Source organism: Clytia hemisphaerica, unplaced genomic scaffold (assembly GCF_902728285.1).
Source record: "Clytia hemisphaerica strain Z4C2 unplaced genomic scaffold, Clytia hemisphaerica genome assembly, whole genome shotgun sequence".
Taxonomy (NCBI): Eukaryota; Metazoa; Cnidaria; class Hydrozoa; order Leptothecata; family Clytiidae; genus Clytia; species Clytia hemisphaerica.
Window position 1 is genome coordinate 989617 of NW_027103728.1, and position 23851 is coordinate 1013467.

The window sequence follows — 23851 nt, forward strand, 5'->3', positions numbered from 1 at the left end:
TCGAACTGCTTGCTCTACACGTTTTTTTAATTTTTAAAGCCGTCTGATGTTCTTCACATTTTGAGTGTTAAGCTTTAAAATGTTCTTAATGTTCTTATTCTCACCATTTTGTATGTTTATTTTTATCATAAAAAATCAGGTATTTTAGGGCCTGAAGCCTTAAAATGTTCTTTACTTGTTCTTATAATTTTGGCAATCGAAGCCTTACTTATGTTCTTATACAGTTTTTCCATCCTTATAAAGTATTTAGTATCTTAAATTTGGGAAGTAATAGAATTACTGCCAATATGAAAAGTTCTTACGATGTTCTTACCTTCCAGTAAATTTCAGAAATGTTCTTATAGACTGAGTTCTAATAAAAAACGTGTACACTAACGCAGGTGAAAATCATAGAAGAATATCCTTAACTTCCTGGCTAAATTTACGGTGAAAGGCTGTACTGCTTCTCGAAGTTAATTATTGGTGTCCTGCGGGCCCTAGGCGCTCGAGAAAGGGCACATTTCTTGATTTTTTGAAACGGGAAACAGGGGTAGAGATCGAGGAACTGCTGGGTACTGCAATGGCTGATCGTGAGCTGTGGAGGGAGGGTTATTGTTTATTTCCGACCAAGGTCCATTTGGACCTAGTTCGAAGGATGACGATGATAACTATTGACAGATTGCACTTTTCAAATTTGAGCAAAAATTCAGAATGAATTATTCTCATTTTTTCTTGTGTAATGCTAATCTCCGTTCAGATTCTGATTATGTCGTGCTGCAATCATGGACAAAAGACAATAGAGCAAGTACGTTGGAAACATGCCAAGGAGTGAAACGCTCGTTAAAAGACAATGAACTTACAATTACCATTCCATTGTTTTTCCAGCATTTTCCAGTGTTTTTCTCAAACATTGAAGTTCATGATTGTGGCACGCATTCACTCTAAAGGCCATGGCTCTGTGTAAAAGGATCTGCCCAGGTTGGCGCACCGCTTTGATTTTTATTTTTTTCAGATCTGGGATGATTATTAAATGAGTTTTAGAGTGCGGTGCTTGATTAAAACAAAACAATCGTAAACATAAACATTAGAATACAATCGCTTTCGCTTTTGTTTTAGAGTCCTTTAGTGCGCTCGGCGTGACCGCACAAGGTTATGCTACCATCTTTTCGATGTGGATTTGTGATACTTTTCACATTTGTTGGCCTTTTATTATTCGTTTTTAACTAATTGAATCTAATGATATTTGTATTAGTTTTAACATAAAGATATAACGGAGAAACGGTGTATTTCTTCTTAATACTTTAAGTTTCTTGCTTACGCATTCATCAGTTGACTATAGTTTTAATGTATATCACTTGGTGTTTCAGGCAGAAAGCAACGCAGTTTTGAATGATTTAGCTGAACAACCAGGTCAGATCGTCACATTCACTACAATGAATATATAGATTCTGAAATATCTATTTCTATAAGAAGCACTAATCTGTTAATGAGGCTCGACTGTTCTTATGATTGTTCTTAATAAAGACTGAAATAGCTTATGTTTACACCCTATTTATACTAATTTAGACTATAATTGGCTTATATTAAGATTCAATCATTGCATACTTAAAGCTATTTTAGTGAAAATTCGTCGGTTCTGTCCCCTCCGCTGGACTTCAATGGGTCTAATCTATTACAAGGGTGTAAGCGCTGTAAGCTTACAGCGTAAGCCCAGGCGGCTCTGGAGCATTGTTGTTAAATTGTTCTTATCATTCGGCATTTTCGAACCTAAATGTTCTTACAAAATTATTCTTATAAAAGAAGCATGAGGGTTCTAATATGTCATGTAAAACTAGAGAACTCTAACGAATCTTCATAAATGTGACAAAAACGTCATTTTTGCCTTTCAATTCTTAAAAAAACGTGGGGTGCTTAGGAATCTAAAACTACTGCGTGTAAAGTATAGTAAATACAGCGAAATAAAATTTTCATCGTGACAAATATTTTGTTTACAAATGAAATGTCACGGACAAGTGATAAATGACTCAACGCCTCTGGGTTCTTATCAAATTTGCGCTATTTTTAAACTAATACACGTTTTTTTTATAAGAGCATCCAAAATTTTTGAAGCCTTCGGATGTTCTTAACTTTTTGGGTTTTTAAGCCTTTAATGTTCTTATTTTCACCATTTTGTGACCAATTTTACTCATTTTCCTAAGAAAACGGGTGCCTTAAAATATTCTTAAATTGTTCTTAGCATTTTTTGCCATCGAAGCCTTATGTTCTTATATAGTTTGTTCTAATAAAAAAACTTGTACGAAATCTAAATACAAGGAACACTTAATCATAACTACAGCGAAACGATTTGATGGCTTTTGATATATCATTTTTTGTGGTGTTGTGAGGTATGAGAACTATGTGGATTAGAAACTTTGAGCCTCAAATTGTTTTTATCCTGCTCTTATTTATAGCGTGTAATTGAGGTATTTTTGGCGTTATAGGCGTAGCGTGAAATTTATGAGGGAGTGCAGACGTTTATGACATATTCATTATCTTTTGATAAAACAAAGACAATAATTACAGTGCCGTAAAAACCGCTCTCATCCTCATTTTGCAGGGTATCTCACTACGCCCATGAGTTATACCCAATTTTTACTATTTTCAAAATTTTCTTTGCAGAGAGACAAAATATCGAAGTGGAATGAAGAAAACCTGATTTCCTTTGTAGGAGTGGCGATAAATTTTCGTGGGGATTAAATTTCGCTGATGATTATATACCCGCGAAATTTTAAGATTTTGCGGGGACTTATTTTCGCGGTTGAACCATCTTCAAATATTTCGCCGGGGATATATTTTCACGGATGAGTAAAAGAACAATCTTTTTGTTGGTGATAATTTTTAAGAATGAGTTTAAAAGGAATAAGTATGGATTTTTGAATATTTTAAATTGCCCTCCAGGTGACTCATCCACGAAAACCGTGAAATTTAATCCACGCAAAAATTTATGCCATCAAACTATAGTCAACTATGAACTTAGTAAGCGTAAATCGAGCATTAGCTGCAGCGTCATAGGTGACTTATTAATAGTCTACCCCAAAGGGACATGTCGAACGTGACGATCTGACCTGGTTGTTCAGCATGTACAATCAAAAGCACGTTGCTTTCTGCTTTAAAATAGAAGGAAAATGGCGGACTGGGCTCTAATCTTTATGTATGTGATTGACGTTTAGTGAGATAATTTTGCTCTAGTCAATCACCACGCTCAAAAACTCATTCAAAATTCGTCCGAAATTTGGACGAAAAAGATCTAAGCGGACGCCCAACCTGGGTAGATTCCTTTATGGAACTACGGCCTTTAGAGTGAATACGTGCCATGCGTGGAGTATCAGAATCTGCTCGGAGATTTTAGTCACGGCCGTAGCTATCAAAGAATCGACGTGCAGTATACTTACTATCTGTTGACATCTTTAAGTACTATACGTTTTTTATAAGAATATTGAAATTTTTGGAAGCCGAATGTTCTTAACTTTTTGAATTTCACCATTTTGTGAGCATTTTTTTGCGAAATATCCTGAGAAAATGGCCTTGTAATGTTCTTAACTTGTTCATTATATTTTTGTCATCGAAGCCTCGTGTTCTTATAAATGTACTTTGTTCTTATAAAAAAAGTGTATTTATTTATTCTTAAAAAAAGAGATGAAATAAAGTAACTCGTTACTGTGTATAAACAGGGATCAGCAACTAGTATCAAAAGTCATCAAGTTATAAAAAAGACTCAACATCAAACAAACAAACAGACAAAGATCAAGATGATACGTGGTCGCACTATCTCAGCAATAGAACCAACAAGTCAAATGGTCATACAACAACGCGAGTTAGGCCATGATCTCAAACGAAGTGAAGGGAAATCACGTTCAACAAGTAACCTTTTATGTAAAATGAATTTCGAAGAGAAAGTGGTACGTTATCGATTTCTACAGGAAAAGGTGAGGAAAGTTGTTTTTCAAGATAGTTAGTCAGAGTTGATATTGTCTTAACGCCCAGGGGGAAGGGGACTCAAAATTGACGCGTTTTTTTGAAAATCTTTGACCATCTAGAGGCAAAAAATTATCAGATTTTACAAATTTTACATCCTTTATAATCCTTTTTTTATCATCCTTTTTTGTTTATATATATATAAAATTCTACTACTTCCTATTCCTAGAAAACAAGGACAGAGAGCCATTTAAGAAGACTCTCTGTCTATCTTGCATTTTTCTTAGAAATCGCCAATCCACAAAACTTTTCCATCGAACAGTTCTCATTTTTAATAACATGATCGAGTAAAGTCAAAGCAATTCTACCACGTTTGGAATTTTTATCATCATTAAACATTAACAATTTACTCAAACGACCAGAAGGCATTCTTACAACAAATACTTTTTCTCATCTCTGCTAATTTCGACCCTTATACAATTTACTTAGGGAAACTTAGAAAAAGGGATGATCAAGGGCCGCACGTATGGTTGGTCGTTTACCTTGAGTGTTCCACCCAGTTTTAACGGGGTCCACGGTCATCCTTGTAAAAATGTCGGAAAAATACTTTTCAAGTGTCACGTAGATCTTCACTTGTTTTTAAGAACCCACACACCTAATTCAAATGTATATTAAAATCTGTCAAACATGTAGGCGTCTGATAAAACGTTTCACGTTTCATTTATGAAAGGCATTATAAAACCTTCAGAGTTTTTAATAACGATAGATAACGGTATTTTGTTTATTTGAATTTGTGAATTTGCGATTCTGTCAAAAATATGAATCATTCTACAATTTGTCTTTCTACGTCTCTACGCCGGGGAAAATTTTTGTCGGGGAAAAATATTCGTCACTTGGCCAAAATTTCGTCACTTTCCCCCCGGCGAAGTTTTCCCCGATAAGGTACAGTAAAACCTCTAATTAACGGACACTCTAAAAGGCGGACACCTCTGATTAGCGGACAATTTCATTTTCCCCGGCCGTTTCCTAGTCAAATCCTCATAAAAAAGTTTCTAAAAGGCGGACACTCAATTAGCGGACCCTCTAATTAGCGGACAAATCTTTTTCGCACGAAATGGCCAAAACCCCTATTTTTAGCTCTCCATTTAGCGGACATTGAATATCAAACGGGTCACAGACGTCCAAACTCGAGAAAAAAAAATTTTAGATATCTTTATTTCGAGCACTTATCAGTCTTATTATTCAAATTATTTCTACAAATTTCCAGTTTTCCCTTGACCCATTCAACGAATTTAGGTGGGCCAAAGAAATCATAAATCACTGATTTTCTTTTATTTGTTAAAAACTAAATTGTTGCGTTTTAATAACCTTTCTCTTGTTCTTCTAGTGTCTGCAGATCAGTACTTTAGGCCCCCAATTTTGTATTTTCGACACCCTGGCATGGCCTAATTTCAAAATTGGAGCTCCGAGATCAAAAGTTTCTAAAAGGCGGACACTTCTAATTAGCGGACACTAACCCCTTTCCCCGATGGTGTCCGCTAATTAGAGGTTCCACTGTATGTTCATTCTTTTTACGGTGAAAAAGATAATACCCCCTTCTTACAGACCCGGTTACAGGACCCCCTCCTACTGCAAAAATTGGCTAAGAAATTGTCCCAAGTGGACAGTTATACTCTAATTTTTGTTCCCGCTGAAAATAATTAAATAAACAAATCACCACTGGCACTGCCAGCGCTATTATTTCCATCTCCACTGAAAACAATGGAATTTAATTCCCCAGTCATAAAAAACACGGGAATATCGATAGTACCAATCGAGTTTCAGTCCGTTTTACCCCAACTGGCTGAATAAACCCTACCTAGTGTGTTTTTTGCCCTAAAATTGGCTACTTAGGTGTTTTTTTTGCCTAATTTCATCATAAATACAAAACGTGGTATACTGGAAAGGAAGTTGGATTTCAAAAATCCGAACAAGATATCATAGGTTCGGCTAACTACAACCACATGTAAAACCAAGCGGAGATCCACGCCACTGGAAAAATTGACCAAAAAATTGTCTATGGTTAAAAAGAACCTGAAATTTCAGCCCCACTGGGAAATTCTACAATGATATTATCCCATTGGAAATCGAACGTAAAAATGTTTTACTCTAAATCATCCCTACTGGCCTTTATAAGGATTTCAATAGAAATCTCTATCAACACTGTAGGAAATTAGTTCCACTGGTACATGCTTTTTTTTATAAGAATGGTGTAAATCCGTTTCATCATGGATATTCTTAACTTTTTTGGGAAAATCATCCTAAATTATTCTTACAGCATTCTTAGTTTAGGATCCTAATTGAGACAACTTTAACATTTAGTACTTATGTCTCAAGCATAAAACGGCATTCTTAGCATGAGTAGCCAAATTCCATGATGGTGATATTCTTAGCATTATTCTTATTAAAAAAGCGTGGACTTAGAGACAGGGGCGTCTACCTGGGAAAGTCTGCCTACCATAAAGGTCTTCAACTTCAAATATTAATTTTTCACATTTGTCTTTTTAGGAGTACAAGCTTCGGACACAACTCGTAAGTATTAAATTTAATACAGATGTATGAAATAACCTGGGGATACACTGGGGACGAGGTTTACTGAGTTGTGAACGCCTAGATGCAATAATTCCAGAGAATTGCTTTTCAGCCCTAATACGAATGTTAGATATTGAATTGGGCTTTTCCAGAAAAAAAGCCGTATACCCCCTGGAATTCCAGGCAATTTCAGGTTTAAACGCCTCTGGAATTCTAAATTTTAGTAAGATTCAAAAAGCTACCCCCATGGGATTCCAGTTATTTTTGGCAGATTGTTGTATCTCCCTATGGAATTTATATCAAACATATCAAACCTTACCCCTTTGCAACGGAAATGGACCTCCTCAACAGGGGGTATATAGTTTTTTTTCTGGAAAAGCAAATTATAGAGAACACAAGCAATAAAGTCGTATCATCAATTTCGGAAAAACAACCAGTATTTACTTATTGTCTACCCTTGATCAAGCCTCCACACACTCTGCTATATGCTGACTGATGGCGCTAGAAATACTCTTGGCATTGTCTGCTTTTCGAGTGCAAAGATAAGTTCGCTTCCTAAAGAAACGCATTTAAAATCATTAGTTCTAACCAAGCTGACACCGGTACTTAACGTTGTTTCAACGTTTTTATCAAGTTCATAACGTCCATATAACGTTAGATGAACGTTGAAACAACATGTGCCAGCTTGACTATGTTTTCTTCAGCTTCAAGAATATGGTAACAACTCGTGCAAACATGCTGGCGATGACGTCACTCTCTTTTGTGATTGCGGTCGAATGATTACATCACATTCACCCACACATCAACCAATCAACAGCCGACGAAACAATGGCGGGTATAATGGTGGATATCTAACGCCGCCCATTGGTCATCAATTAAGATGCAGGAGTTATAGCGACAAATTTGCTCGAGGACACCGCGCAAGACCGGTAAGTAAAAAGATTATATATTTGCACTTTTGAGGACGGTAAAGTTACTGTAGCGATTCAGAATAACAGTTTTGACCTGAAAAATCCAGGACAGTAAAAGTACTGATTTACCGTTGTCCTCAGTCAGTCAGGATGTAGACAAATTAGAACTTTACCGTCTCCGTCGCAGAAAAACACACATACATAAACTCGATATTACTGAACCAGGTGTTTGGGTGTGTCCCAGCTGGGTGTGTCAAGCTTACCTTCATCTTCTATTCTTTTCTGATTATCAACAGCGGGATGTTTAGAATACGAACGTTCCGAAATTCAAAGTAAAATATAGAAAACAACATGGTAGTCGAGCTCAAAATTGGACTAAAAGTCTGTGAGAAGTTAGCTTATCTGCAATACTGGCTAGAATGATAAATTGAGGTTTCGGTGTACATGTTTTTTTATAAGCATACAAAAATCCAAAAGCTGGCTCGGAAATGCTTAGATCAAGAGATTTACAAAGCTGAAAAATATTTTCAGGGGTGCTTATATCCTAAGCAAAATTTTAGAGAAATTTCGAAAATCCGTAAAATTCCAGTCAAAAACAAACAAATTCTGAAAATGAAGGCTCAAAGAAATGTTTAGCCATATATGAGCCTAGATATACCTACTTATACGCGCAATGCTTATACGTATTTCGTCGATTTTAAATTTTTTTAAGTCTGGGCTATATTCTAACCTTATTGGACCCTTTTAGAACTTTTACATCCTAAAGCACTTAGAAGAAAAACACTCACACCTTCTTTATTTTTGTATAGCTTTCGGCTGACGTACACTTGGAAGCGCCAAAGACGGTTGCACTTCGAAAAATGGCCAGTAATGAGCGAATGGACCGGCGCCGAGAAAGTTTAAAATCTCTCGACATGGATTTTGAAAAAGCTAAAGAATTAATGCAAAGAGTCAAAGTATCCTCTAATAATTCGATAAATGATAGTAAAGATATCGATTCGATTGATGGATTATCGATTAAAGACGGTTTGGAAGAGGATATCGATTCAATGAATAACAATTGTGACAATGTTCAAGATTCATATAACGGTTTATCAATGAAAAACGATTCGAAGCCGATTCAAAATGTTAAAGATGGTAGCTTATCGATTGATAAGGATGAAAATCCAATGTCGACAAATAAAAATCAAGAGCAAGGCGCACACGTAGTTAAACGGAGGCGACCAGAGGGCGGAGTTATGTTTGCAATAAAAAGGGAACGCCCTCTTTCAAGTTTTTACTGAATTGTTTTCGTTGACAAAATGACGAATTCTGAGAAAGCAAAAAAAAAAAAAAACGAGGAAAATTTGGAATGGTGAGATATAAATCATTTTTGGGCTTTTTGGTGGATGAACTAAAATCAGTCTTTTTATCCCAAGAAATTTCAAAATAAATTTCCCCCTCTGGAAAAAAACAATATTTTAGACCCCTGTTCAAATTGCCCACCGGAACTGTTCGTCCACCCCTGTACTCTTAGGTTCCAAATAAACGGGGGGGTTCGAATAAACGGGGGGGGTTGGAAAATTTTCTAGATTTTAATAAACGGGGAGGACCTAATTGCCGGGGGGGTTGGAAATTGTACTTCTGAAACCCAAAAATAAGGTAAAAATAGGCTAAAATCACGCTATCTAGAGCAAAATAAAGGGGCCTTCTCTTTGACAGCTGAAAATATTCTTAGAGATTAATAAACGGGGGGGGGGGTCCTAATAAGGTCCCGGGGGGGGGTTGGGAAAATTTTCGAAAAATTAACAAGCGGGGGGGGGGGCCGTTTATTTGGAACCTAAGTTAAGAGTATGGATACAAAATGGAATGACTTAAAGTGCCTAGGATCCCTAAATAGTCAAAGCATTTTCAGCTATTCATGATATTCATAACTTAATGTTTTCTATGGAAAGACCCCGGTTTTGGCCAGTAATGGCAACTTTTGTCTAGTTTAAATTTGCCATTACTGGCTAAAGCCGGGGTATTTCCGTAGAAAACATTACGTCATGAATATCACGAATATAAAGCTGGCCCTTCTCAATAGAGGGTAAACAGTTTTTTTCTGGAAGAACCTATTGAAACGATAACTACTACAATCATGGTTGAAATATATTGAGAATTCCGGTTATTTTAACGTTTCTCAAGATTTAAAGTTCCGGCTTTGGACTATCTCTTTAACTTAATCAAATATCTCAATTTGGGAGGGGTTGGCAGACTTCCAGGCTATATTCTGAGCCTTATTGGACTATTTTTGAACTTTTGGATCCCCAGAAGTCGTTAAAACTCAGAGTCAAAACTCTACCCTTCCAACCTACTTTAGAGCACTTACAAATCGATTGTGGTTTCAAAGCTTCCCGCTCCCGGTGAATTTCCCTTTTTTCTCAAATATTATGACCTTGATCGTATATGGATTTATATTTTCAAAGCACGGAAAGGACAGAGAAGACACAATTGGAGTGATGTTTAACTGGACATTTCATAATTATCTTTTGTTATCTATTTACCATTAAATTATATCTATAATTCCCTTAAATTATAAAAAAAATTATCAAATCGAAAAATATAATACTGTACGTCTATGATTGTTTAGTGATTTTTAGAATAAGAATGTAGTTAGCAAGTATGGTATATTATATATCTACTTGGTATAATATGGCTGGTATTATATCTATATTATAAGAATTTTGGCTTATCTTGTATATGATGGATGTATAATCAAATATCAATCAGTACCTTAGGTGCCAAATAAACGGGGGGGGGAGGGGTTCGAATAAACGTGAGGGTCGGAAAATTTTCTAAATTCTAATAAACGGGGGGGACCTAATTGCTGAGGGTTGGAAATTTACTTATGAAAACCCAAAAATAAGATAAATATAGGCTAAAATCAGGCTATTTAGAGCAAAATAATGGGCCTTCATTTTGCCAATTGAAAATATTGTGAAAGGGCAAAAATTTGAGGCGTGATGCGTGATTTGGGCTATTTTTTCGCTATTTTTTGCGTAATGACAAATTTTAGCGATTTTCGTGTTGCGTGATGGAGAAAATTTTTTTGCGTGATGGCGTGATTAGGGGTGCCGCTGGGGGGGGGTCCTAATAAGGTCCAGGAGGGGTTGGAAAATTTTCGAAAAATTAACAAGCGAGGGGGGTTTATTTGGCACCTAAGAGTAATTATCCACAAGTGTGATGAGTTGCTTTTCAGATAGGTTAGAAAAAAAGAATCTCAATTCGAACGTCACGATGAGCACAAAGTATTAAAGGGATAAAAAGGCTGAATAAGTTTCAAATACTTTTGTCCAGCATTTTTCCAAAGTTGTGATATTACATTTTGAAATCCCTAAAAATATCTTATTCATGGTTCTTACATTAAAACTCGATTGTTCTTGGTGAAACTCGTTAGACAAAAAGATTTGGAAGATTTGTTAAGTGCTACTACAAAGGAATTTACATGCCGAATATCTCAAACTATCTGATTATCCCTATAACACATTTTTTGTCAACTGGGAAATGTTAATAACTTTAGATTACGTAACCAAAACAAAGATCGTTTTTTAATGTTTTGCCGCAACAATTATGAATTCAAAATACTGAACGCTAGACTAACTGTCAAAGCCGGACCATACAGAAACATCAAAATGTATGTCAATATTTTCAAATCAGTAGTACACAAATGATGCACGTTTATGTATTGGGCTCTTCCAGAAAATGTTCGTACACGAGGGGTGGAGGATTAGTGTCCAGGGGGTGGCGAAAAATCATCGAAATCTACCTTATCCGCGGGGTAAATTTGCTCTGTCGTGTCCGGGGGGTAAAACCCGTTGTCCGGGGGCCAAAAGTCACTTTGTCCGGGAGGTAAATCACTGAAAATTGTAATATCCTCCACCCCCCCCCATATTCAAAATTTTTCTGGAAAAGCCCATTGACTTAGCTCAGTACACCTTATAGTTTCACCGTTGAATAATATTCAAAATGAAATTACTTGTTGTTTTCAATCTTTCTTGGCAGCCTGAGCTTCTTCCATCCGTTGTTTTCTTGCTTGCATTTTAGCAAACCATTCGTCGCTCTTGTCTTCTGCCATCGCCTGCAAAATATATAATTTAGGCGTACAGACTTTCGCGAGCTGAAACTTTCGCGATTTTCGCGAATTTTGGTCCTTTTCGCGAAAGTAAATGTCTTTAAAAATTCTAGGAAGGGCCATTCGCGTAAAAATTCTTGACAAAATAGAAAATCTGTAAGACTTCAAACTTTGAATAAAATGTAACCATGATGGCACTTTTTAGCCTGCTAAAAGACTAATTATTCAAAGGACAAAAGTTTCAGACCAATCCAAGAAGTATTTTGTCCCTCTAAGCTTTTTTTTCATGTGAAAATTCTCAATTTTACGGGTTGATTCGCAAAATATTTTATATTTAATATTAAGACTTTCGATTGTTTTCTCAGGATCGACGGTTAGCCGGAAATGAGTGCAACGCGGGAAGACTCAAGTTCGAAACGGGAAGCACTGTTTTTTTTTTCAGCTGACGCCTTAGACCACTCAACCATTGCTCACTGAAAAGTAATATACGGATAGGCTCTTTCGGAAAGAATTTATTCACATGGGATGGAGGATTTGTCAAAGTTTGAGCTCAGGAAAACTTCAGAAATTGAGTGTGAAGTAATTACATCAACCCCCAATGACGTCACCCAAGACATAATTTGTTTTCTATCAGTCTTCAATATCAAATGGACAAACTTTCCTATCACTACTATATCTACTACATCCAAATAAGTTTGACCTTATCGACCTTTTCTTATTGGAAGTTTATCGTGACTTGGATCTACGTTTAGCTACGTTTCGGGAGATTCTTCTTCCATCATCGGGCAAGGTGGAGGATGTTTTCTCCACAATTTTTCACTAAGACTAATACTTTTACTAGCAAAAGATAAGTGAGCAGGACCTAAATTTTAAATTTTAAATAATACGATACCTTATTTAAAAGATTGTCAGCTTCCGGATCGACTTGTGATAATTCGCGGAACCCCTCATTACCAACAAAACAAATTTCGTGTCCATCCTGAAAAAATCAATGGGAGAGTTACTAAACGCAAGACCTTTCCGACGCACCGGACTTACTCTCGGGTACCTAATAAGCGCTAATTAATTTTTGAAAAATTTTCCACCCCTCCCACTTATTCCAAGCCCCCCCGTCTATTAGGTACCAGAGAGTACGGAAACACCACCCGGTGTCCAATGAGAAAACTTTTTACCACCGGACAGGACGTCAATCAGTCCCGTGGGCGCTAAAAAGCTAAAGAAAAAAGTATGGTGTTTGTCCAATGTCACGAATTCGTGCAATGTAAGACCGGACCAACACCAGACCGGCGTAATTTAATGATACTTTTCGACATTGACCAAAACCATTGGACAGTCCGGTGCGTCTTCATGGCCTTAAGCGCTAAGCCCATATTTTATCAGAACTGAACGTTTTCATAGAAATTTTAAAACGTCCTATTCTCAAGTCGACATTAAAATTGAAATTTATCAATACAGAACATTCTCTCTAATTCGATGTTCAAGGGACCAAGAATTTTCTCGGAAATACAGAAGATAATTTCTACCAATTCCTAGCAGAGGGGACCAATACTTCAGTTCGAATCATAGAAAGATTTGAATAGTAGGGGTTCAGATGATTATTGAGAGTTGATTGTATTTAAATTTTCCTGCTCTTTTAAAAATTTGCCATTTAGTTTAGCAGTAAACTTGAATTGTTGACCAAAAGTTTTTCCGCTCCTTTTTAAGTATGACGATAACAGTTGTTTTGTCAATATTTTTTTTTTCTTGCTTACCAAATCAGCCAGAATTACAACTTGGACTGTAGCTTTTCCAGGAGTGTCCAGACTAATGTACGAAGTCAAAATGGTGGTACCAGCTTCTTTCATTTTAGCCTCGATTCCTTTCAATTCATTGCTGGGGCAAGCGAACGCGATTCGGCCGAAAGCTTCAGCGTGGTCGATCGGTTTGTCAGATTGGACCAGACGAAGCGAACACTAAGAAACAATAAAAAAACTGGATTAATTCAGTTCGGTTATAAATTGTATGGAATTGCAGTTCTATAATCCCGGAACGATGTTAAAGTTCCACAATCTTGCTTTTAATAGGGTTAAAAACTGGGATAGCAGGGTAAAAAACGGGGTCTCAAAGTCGTGTGAATTTTGTAGAGGGTCACTCGAAAAGAAAATTTCTACTGAAGGATTTTTTAATTTGCAATGTAATTTATTATGTATCGAAAAACCGTCCCTCGTTCGAGGTATGCTACAAGTCCCAAAAAAAGTTGACAAATCTATTTTATAAAGTTAAATAAATCCTCACAGTTTATGCAAAGGTCTATGCCTTGTATAATCGATATTTCAATCTCAAAAACCTATCCATTAATTTTGGAAATAATTCAATAATTCAATTATTGAATATCTATTGATTGGTCATTTTATACTGAGCCCAGTTTAGATCATGAATTTTGAGGATTTCACCTTATACAAAAATGTGTTCGCTTTTTTGGGACACACTGTGTGTACGTATTAGAGTGCCCCACTGTATGACCGTATTATCTACCGTGAAAAGCACATGCCGAAATCATATTCCGACCTGTGCCGACCAATCGAGATTCTATTCAGCGCGCAATCAACGCAGAGAAAAGTAACCATGACCACGCCAATCCAAGATCTTGGATTAAGTTTTTTCGCGTCGTTGAAAACACAACTAAAAAATGGCATCTCAGTGCTTTTTAAAAAGAGTCAGTTATAGAGAATCATAACATAGAGATCTGGCTATTGTTTCGATTTGCTCTTTGTTTTTGATTAATTCTACATAGATTAGATTGACACATGCGCGATAAAATTTCTATTATTGGTCGTCAGAGGTTGATATGTTCTTTGAAAACTCAACCTCTGATACTCAGGGTACGTATTATCACAGAGACAAAGCAAGGCAAGGCAAGGCATGCATGGTCTACTAAAAATGTTACCTGACTTTTGGAGAACCCAAGGATGGCGGATTTCTCATTTCGTTCATACACCTCCATCCCAAGCAAGCCGCTCCAATAACCTGGGAATAAAAACCACAAAAGCTTTTAAAAATACATGTTGTTATAAGAACAATCTATATAAGACCAAAATATCAAGAACAAGTTTAGAACATTTTAGGATCATATCGGTAGTAAAAAGTAAGACAAACACAGTGGCAACACATTAGAAACAATCGGAATGTTTTGATGTTTTGTTTTGATTTGACATGTGACATTACAGTATTGTATTCTGATTTTGTATCACATTGCATACGGTTTATTTTATTTTCGAATGTTCTGTCCCTTTTATATCCCTGAGATATGGCTCGTTTCAAAGACAGCCAGCCTATCCCAAGCCAAGCCAGGATAAAAGTTAGAGGGGATTCTTAGATTATTCGCTCCCTTCTTATTGTAACATATCTTTCTAAAACGTTTGTAGATTTGACAGGAGACAGCATTTTATTTTGCATATACTATCTGTTTGGACCCCTCATCAGGATCATGAGCCTGTCAAACTACATGTTTTTTTTATAAACGTTGCACTTAATAAGAATATATGTGAAACAAAACAAGCATATGCTAGGCATTACTTCGAGCCTTAAAAAAGTATAAAGTTACTCTGTAGTTTTTTCGGTACAGTTTTTTTGTAAGAATCACTCTCTTTCTCCATTTTGTTAAGCTAAGCCAAGAATTCTAATCTAAGTAAATTTAGGCGTATTTTGAGCCTAATTCACTTATCTTTGTAAGCATCCTTCAAGAAAATTATTTTTAGAAATACCGTGACTTTAAAAAGCAATTTTTGGCCTTGTCAAACTCTCGACCGAAGCATCTCCAAGGCTGTATTCGGATCATTTTATGCTTATAGAAAAACATGTATATGGGAAAGTGCAGAGATATAATTATTGTTTAACAAGGACCCTCCATTGCAGACTTATTCTAAATAGTTATGTTATTTAAAAGAACACTTTGTTAAGAGCACACGATACTCAATTTCAGCCAAAACTTTACAATCCAAGTCTATCACACAGAATCAAACAGAATCACTAAAAATCTTGATTTCTTAAACGGCTTGCCAGGAAGGGAATTTTTCAGGTTGGTGGATTTAGATATTTTGTTCTTATCAATGAAAGAGTATTTTTCAGTGTTCAAATCCATTCACAGCATATTAAGAGCATTAAAACCTTAACATTTTCTATCAAAAAGACAACAACAGATTGCAAAAAATGGCTCTTAAAAAATTAGCTTCAATTCCTCATAATCTTAGTAACCGCAACACATAACTAAGTTGATTTCGTGATAGAATTAAAAGAGTCGATTTACGTAGGTAAGGGAAAAATTTAAACGGTATCATTTTGGCATGCTCTCCAACTTTTTAAAAGAATCAAAAAGAGACCTTATCGGTTTCATAAGATTGTCTCAATATTTAAGCTTTATTAGTCTATAGAAATACGCGTATCGGTTGAGACTGAAATTTTACCAAAGAAATGGGCTACACGTTTTTTCTTAATAAGAACAAACTATATAAGAACATAAGGCTTCACTAGCCAAAATATTAAGAACAAGTTAAGAATATTTTAAGGCTTTGCAAACACATCTTAAGAAAATGGACAAAAATACTAAAAAAAAAGAAGCCAAAAATAAGAACATTTTAAGAACATTTTTATGCTTGAAACTCAAAAAGTTAACATCCGAAGGCTTCAAAAATTTTGGATGTTCTTATAAAAAAACGTGTAGATTTGATTTGTGTTTAACGGTATATGATGATTCGTAAGGTATGTCTGTGACACAATTCACAGAAATAAGATAAAAAAAGCCTTGTCATAATTTGGTATTTGTTGAGATCGTGTGAGTTGAAAGTATCGAGAGAAAAAAAAGCTGTTTTGTTGTATGTTTGTAACTTGAAAACGAAACTATGAAGAAATTGGAATGACAGAATTTTGGTATTTATTAAGGTAAGTTATCCAGAACATTTAATTTAACAAAAGTTTCAAGTCATAAATATCTCTAGCGAGCACGGGATTTTTCATCTCGTTTCTTGGTAAGTTCCACCTTGACGATTTTCTGGAGGGTGGCAACACTTATTTTAGAAGAAAATTCAACTGGAAAACGTATCTTTTTCAAGCTTTCACCCAAAAATCTGTACCTTTTTTTAGCTGTTGGCGAGTGCAAGATTATTACTTCTAGATTTTCAAAAGACATTTCATTCCTATCGATCAAAAATATCTAAGCTCGTGAAAATCCTAACAAGCACAATGCATATAAGATATGAAAAAAATATAAAAATCCTAAACTCATACTAGATAACATTATATGAAAATTATATATGTTGTTAATCACATAATAATTTAACGAATTCATGACAATTCCTGAAGTTAAAATGAAAAGATCAAAAAGATTTTTCCAGTTTTTCTAGCTTTCCTGTCTGGAAATGTACTTATTTCAAATTTTTCCAGCTAACTTTCTGAAAAACGTCATTTTTTTCAGTTTCTCCAGCATGTGTGGCCACCCTGTTCTGATAAACGAAGCCTTTCAAGTGTCCTTTACAAAATCTCCACATTAAACAAGAAAGGAGGAAGAAAAAGAAGCAAGCTTCCTTCCGCCTACTTTTTTTTCGAAATCCAATATATTTTCCAATCTATGATTTGGTGCCTCACAGAAAATTTAAACATTACGTAATGTTATAATTGTAGACACTCGCCAGCTAAAAATGTCTTTAAGTCGTATATCGGCTAAAGGCGGCAAATCTCTGAACAAAGGAAATATCGCTTATTAAGCATCCTTTATAAGGAGCACGAATCCGTTTAGTGGATGCCAGCAGCCTAGGCACTAAACCAATGCAATAGCATACCGTGGCGAATCTAAAATTAGACTTTGATTTTCTACTTGACCGAAATTCAATCCCATCACCCTTTACGTTTATTACGCTTGCACGAAAATTACATTCAGTTACAAAGAAAAAGTGATAACTTTCATGACTTTTGAATTAAGACGAAAAAGATTGTGGGATTGAATTTGGTCAAATGAGAGAAGTTATTATGTTTCCATAACGAAGCGCTATTCAAATGCCATCAAAAGTTACAGCCTTTTTTGTCTCCGCTGCAAATTATATTGAGATAGACTTTATTATGTTTTCTATCGTATCTAGATGCCGATTTCAAAGACGATCCCTGCACTGGTCAAAGAGATTGAACTCTGGCTACGTTTAGCCACATTCCTTCACGAGCCGTTGAAATTCTTTTTATTGTACATTCTTCATAACCTCGCCCAAGACCCCTCCTACACTGGTTTGCCACAGAACCCCCAACAACTCTACCAAGAATTCTCAAACAGAAATAATCAAAAGAAAATTCAAAAACTAGTCAATAAAAAAGTTTTAAAGAAAGATCAATTAGAATTAATTTTACCAAACAACGCTAACGCAACAGACTCAGACAAATTTGATGTGACTTTAATTTGTATCCTGATAAGGAACTTTACCAACTTACCAGCACCACAAAACGGTTGGGATGATAAGAATCCGTCACCAACTGACACCTCGATTGCAGCTTTTGTTATTCGCGCCAGGGAATGGCGGAATTTCTTACACCATGAAGAGCCGAAGGACATTACACTAACTATTTTCAATCAAAAATGGAAGGAAGGAGAACAAACCGTCAATAACCTTGGATTCACGTATCCAACAAATAAACTAAAAACAATTTCCCTGGACCCAAAGCACGAAACGGTTTCGAAATCAATATTTTCTTATTTGGCCCAACTGAACCGAAAACAAGACGCGCTAGCTCAACAGCATAAAACGACAAATCAGGATGTCGAAAACTTCACTCGACAACTAAATTCAACAAACCAAAACGTTACAAACCTTATCCAACAACAATCTATGGCAGATAAAAACATCTTATGTCTCACTCAACAGCTATCTGCAACAGATCAAAACGTTGCAAATCTCACACAAAAGCTGGACCAGAATCTCACTGACCTTAATCACCATTTATCACTCAAAGCAAGTCAAACACCACAAACTGGTAATTTCAAAACTATTTCTTTCAATTTTGCTACGAAACAAGTTGCTTTCAAAAGTCATCGAATATCTAAAAAAGTGAAGATGTGAGAAGGGACCAGACCCCTTCCCCTGCTCTAGATCATCATCCCTAGTCTCAATCAGGCCCTTACACTAAGGTTTTTTCACTCTCACATTTCCGAACAAAAATATAGGCGTTATAGGCGTAGTGGTATAGTGGTTATCGTGCTTGACTTCTGTCCAGGAGGCCCGAGTTCGATACCCACCGTGGCACTACGATTCACTTGGCAAGTGAATGCTCCTTCGCCCGGGTCAACCCATGCCATGTGAGGGGAATTGGGTACCATAACTCTGATAAAAGAGTATGGGTAGATGTTCCAGACATTGTGGTGTGCTGAGACCAATGAAGTATAAGCCCGAAGGACTAGAAGTCAATCTCCTTGGTAGGATTTGAAGCCAACAAATCCTACCAAAGTTGCACGGCCTTGAGCGGCTCGCCTGGTTTTTACACAAATGACAGATTGAAACTAAAATTTACTGCTAAATTTCGAAAAAAATATCAATCGTAAACAAAGGAATTGCTAGGTTCAATCTGTCGTCAAAAATGCGGCGCATTTTATGAGGCTTTACTTTTTCTTGCCTGAGAAAGTTTAGAGATTGAACTCTAGCCCTTCGGGCTTTAAACTCAATGGCTGAGAGACTTAAGAGGTTCTACACCTGCGAGGACATCCGTTCTCCCGTGTAGTTCGAGTGTCGTGGTAAACACCATGGCTCGGCAGCTCGCATCTGCAGGGTTGCAATGTCTGCTTGCGCTGTGATTCCTACTCCAACGTGGGTAGGACCCATTCCGATGCATCGGAGGGCATATCTATCTTTCTATTTCCGAACAAAAAATAGCATTTTTCTAGTAAACAAAACAAAAACCAGGCTTCGTGGTTTAGTGGTTATCGTTCGCATAATGTAATGTTTTATACGTAAGCACCCAAAATAGCCTACTATTTTTATTCTTTGAATGCGTCCGTCATAAAGATCACGAATTTACCTTCGCCCGGGAAAACCGATACCATGTAAGGGATTGAGTGTAATGATTTCCATATCATGTAGAATATGTAACTATCCTGGGATAGGGCCCATACCGTTTGCGTTAGCTTTGAATCATTTTAAACAAAAATCTTTTGAAAATTTTTTTAATAGTGATGACGTTCTAAGATTGAAGATCTCTTAATATGAAAATGATAATCATAGCATAATTGTACAAGAAGTTGATTTTTTCAGACTTTAGTGTATAAAAGCGAATGAACTTTTTATGTAAGTTTATCAAAAATGTATTATCGTATTACTTCGAATAAACGCCCCCTTCTTTTAAACGCCCCCTCAAATAAACGCTCCTCCTTTGAGTAAAATCATTAAAGAACGGCCCTCAAATAAACGCCCACTTCGAATAAACACCTCTCCCTCTAGGAGGTGAATTTATTTGAAACGATAGCAGTAAGGAAGTATAATATGAAGGAAAAGTTAGATATACGATAACAAAATTTCATCCTTTAGTATTCAATATGATATTGAACCGCTTCTACAGCGCTGGATTGATTATTTGTACTCAGATAATAATGAGAAGACTAAATAAGGTTACAATTCACACTATTATAGTGGCCTCGGTTATAAATAATCTAATAAACGCATCCCCCTCCCCTCGAATAAACGCTCCTCCTAAAAATCAAAAAAATTATTGAAGTAATAAGGTATTCTTTTCTAGCATGTTGCTGTACAGAAAAATGTCTTCAACACTTATCAAAGGCTCTAAACAGCAACGAAGTTAAAAGACTTGTAAAACAACTTGGACTTGTTGGCGAGTACGTTCATCAAAATGATTTAGCTGAGATGCTAAAGGACATCCCATGGCTAGATATTAGGCAATCCTTGGAATGGATGAACCACTATGACATTGTGGAATATCTTCAACAAAACACATTAATTACCAAAGGTAAAAAATTTAAATGCAATATATACCAACCTACATTTTAGGACCACCAGAATTATAGGGGTTATAACTGAACATTTTTATCAACATTTTACCATGAAAACAATTAAAGCAATTCGTTTATTCAAAACACATTTTTCAATTCCGAAGGAAATTAAATCAATTTGTGATTATAGTATATATGGGGACCGTTTTGTAGTAAATAAACGGGCCGTTTTGCACTATAAAAGGGAGCCGTTTTGCAGTACAATGTTTGTGATAGAGGCGTTTTGCATTATAAAGACCAATTCCGTGTCATTTCCACCCACGATCAGCCACTTTTCTAAGAAATGGTGGAAAGAATATGTAGGATGATTTAGTAACACCTTGATAGCTTAAAGGCTTTAAGTATTTCCCGTTTAGACCTGCGCATAGTTTTTTGTTTCGTGGGTGAAACTTACGTCAGTTAGGAACAGGTAGCTTGCTTGAGGTTTGCTTGAGGATAGTCTCTAACTGGATTTTGCCGAGTCAGTCTATAAGAGGACCGTTTTGCAGTATTTAGAAGGGCATATTTTGTAGTATTTAGGGGGACTGTTTTGCAATTTTTAAGGGGAAGGTTTAGCAGTGTATAAGGGGACTGCTTTGTAGTATATAGGGGGGACCTTTTTGTAGTATGTAAGCGGGTCGTTTTATAGTATTTATTTACGGGAGAGCATTGGGCTCTTCCAGAAAAAATCCGTTCATGGGGGGTTGAGGATATATTATTTTTTTCATGAATTACCCCTGGACATTTTGATTTTTAACCCCCTGGACACGGGTTATACCCCTGGACAAGCATCAAATCAACCCCGTGGACACAAAAAATTACCCCTGGACATTGGAATTTACCCCTGGACATTGCAATTTTTTGGTATTTTTTCAATACCCCTGGACAATTCATCCTCCACCCCCCCCCATGAAAGGATTTTTTTCTGGAAGAGCCCATTGATACCTTTTTCCGAGAACTATTTTTTCCTTAAATGTTTTGCAATCTCCTTTTAGTCCTTCAAAACGCATCAAGCAAGTTACGTCGTCATTACATCAAGGAGTTATGCGAATGCCTCAACGAAAAACCACTATCCCCATATGACGAAGATACTGATTTGAAGTTGAGAGAAGAAGTATTCATTGATCTTGTTGTGTTGCAAGCTTCAGCAGTTGATAAGGAATGGTCGAATTCTGATAGAGACACGATTATGAAACAACCATCTTATCCAGAGAATGTGAAATATCATTCTATCCATGAGATCATTACCCGCAAGGACCAATTAGTCATAATACGCGGGGCAGCAGGAATGGGAAAATCAACTCTCTTAAATATGTTCACTCTAAAATGGGCCAAAAATGAACTAGACACAAAAGACAATAATTTCGAGTTTGTTTTTCAATTTGATTGCCGTGATTTGAACATGATTGCAGACGAGTTTTCAAACCTGGAAGAGCTTTTTAAACTGAAGTATCCAGAAGTTTTTGATGATATTGACTTTAAAGACTTAATTGAGATTTCAGATAGAGTGCTTGTGATAGTGGATGGTGTGGATGAACTTAATGGAATATACATGAACGATATAATAAATAATCACAACTTCTTTGAAGAAGAGATTCAAAATGAAAAAGACCAAACACCGAAGCGTCTCCAATCCACTATCCTCCAATTGATCAACCCCAAAAGTCAATGGTTGAAAAATCACAAGGCAATATTGTGTGGTCGACCAAAGGCTTGTGAGTATGCTAAGGGAAAAATTACAAACGACTTAAACAGAAAAACTGTTGAAATCTGCGGCTTTAATGAGAAAAACATTAAAAAGTATATCAGAAACTTTTTTGGTGACGATGACCAGGCTGATAAGAAGGCTACTGTAGTTCAACGACTGCTGGATCAGAATCTGAATCTACGCTTTATGGCAAGGGTGCCAATATTCTTATATGTCATATGCTGTGTTTACGATGAGGACCTAATTAGATATCCTATAAACACATCTACTGAACTTTATGTGTACATCACCATCGTTTTTCTCAGGAACCACATGAGAAAAAAAAACTGCCACCAATCAAAACAATTCGACACTTTAATGTCAGTCATCGAAAATGAGACAATCATAAAAGCGTTGTACTCATTAATGGAACTTTCCGTTAAGACTTACATGAAAAACCAAGTGGTCTTTCAGGAAACCGATATTGAATGGTTAGACCCTTCACTCCATCTCGAAGAGACGGGATTTATAGTAAAGTCGCGACCAAACTGCCTGAAGGCTGCCCTCTACCAGTTCCGGCACCTCGTGCTTCAGGAGTATTTCACAGCACTTTATCTTGTTGTATCAAAGGATATCACACCTTTTGTGACGAACCGAGAATTGTCTAGCTGCAAACCAACAATCCTAGGAATACTGAGGATGCTAAAACTACGAGATAATTGTATCTTTCTTGCATTATATGATCAACTGAACAAAATCCACCAATCAAAAAAGAGGAAAAACACGAGTATTGACATTTTCACAGAATTCGTTGGTGCTTTTCTTTCACTACCCACATATATGATACAAGATGATAAAAAAACACTAGTAATCAACACTCGAAGGTGCTCAGAATTTCTAGCATTGTTCGTCGAATCGCGTGATAGCCTTATAGCACCCCCGCTAAAATCTGTTATCATTCACATAGACTACAGCTATAAAAATATCCATCATATTGTGAGTCTGCTCAAAGAGATGAATATCACTAACATTCTTCGGTTGGATATTGATAAGTGTGATTTCAGTGCAGAACAAAGATATCTTATTTCGTTAGCAATAGGCGAAAAATACGAAACATGGACCCTTATTGGTGAAATGTATGCTTTCGGTTATCAGTTTACACAGGGGCGTATAACTGCAGACGATGTTGATTATCTTTCTTACATTCCAGAAGATATCATTCAAAATTCAAACGCAATCAACGCAGATATGGTACTTTTTTCGAATAACGATACTGACTTAGAGATCAAACAATTTTTCCAAAAGACCGTAAAATATCAGAAGCCGATTACAGTTAAATGTGACATTGAACGACAAGGAAAAATCAGACAAATTATCCATGATATCGGAATCGACTTTGGTAAAAATGATATTACATTTTGTGAGTATGATCAGGACAGTATTTGTGATGAGGACGAAGAGCACAAAAATAACGAAATGATCGAATTTGAAACAATACCTACAGAAGAGGTAGCCATTTATCATACCCATCAAAGTTGTACAATCGTATACAATGATGTATCAGTGGAAAAGAACGAGTTTAATTCGGTACACAGGGAACAACCAACGACAAAAAAATGTTGCTCATTTTGCAGTTTGATGTAAAATAAACCTAAAAACTAAAA

At 36.2% G+C, this 23851-nt stretch overlaps 2 protein-coding genes and 1 long non-coding RNA gene across 3 annotated transcripts; 1 reads left to right on the top strand and 2 right to left on the bottom strand.

The window, feature by feature from the left end:
• The first annotated feature begins 3658 nt into the window (after positions 1–3658).
• LOC136804990 (uncharacterized) lies at positions 3659–8740 on the top strand. Its single transcript, XM_067061525.1, has 4 exons — positions 3659–3944; positions 6481–6504; positions 7209–7433; positions 8225–8740. The coding sequence occupies exons 1-4, from the start codon at positions 3768–3770 to the stop codon at positions 8696–8698; spliced, it is 900 nt and encodes a 299-aa protein (XP_066917626.1). The 5' UTR covers positions 3659–3767; the 3' UTR covers positions 8699–8740.
• A 2672-nt stretch (positions 8741–11412) lies between these two features.
• Positions 11413–12488, bottom strand: LOC136804942 (uncharacterized). The gene is made up of 2 exons (XR_010846316.1): positions 12401–12488; positions 11413–11514 (listed from the first exon to the last, which is right to left on the bottom strand). It is a non-coding gene; the product is annotated as an uncharacterized lncRNA (long non-coding RNA).
• A 450-nt stretch (positions 12489–12938) lies between these two features.
• Positions 12939–15143, bottom strand: LOC136804886 (glyoxalase domain-containing protein 4-like). Its single transcript, XM_067061396.1, has 4 exons — positions 15092–15143; positions 14435–14514; positions 13260–13460; positions 12939–13037 (listed from the first exon to the last, which is right to left on the bottom strand). Exons 1-4 carry the CDS (start codon positions 15141–15143, stop codon positions 12939–12941), a joined length of 432 nt encoding a protein of 143 aa, XP_066917497.1.
• Between the last annotated feature and the right edge of the window lie 8708 nt (positions 15144–23851).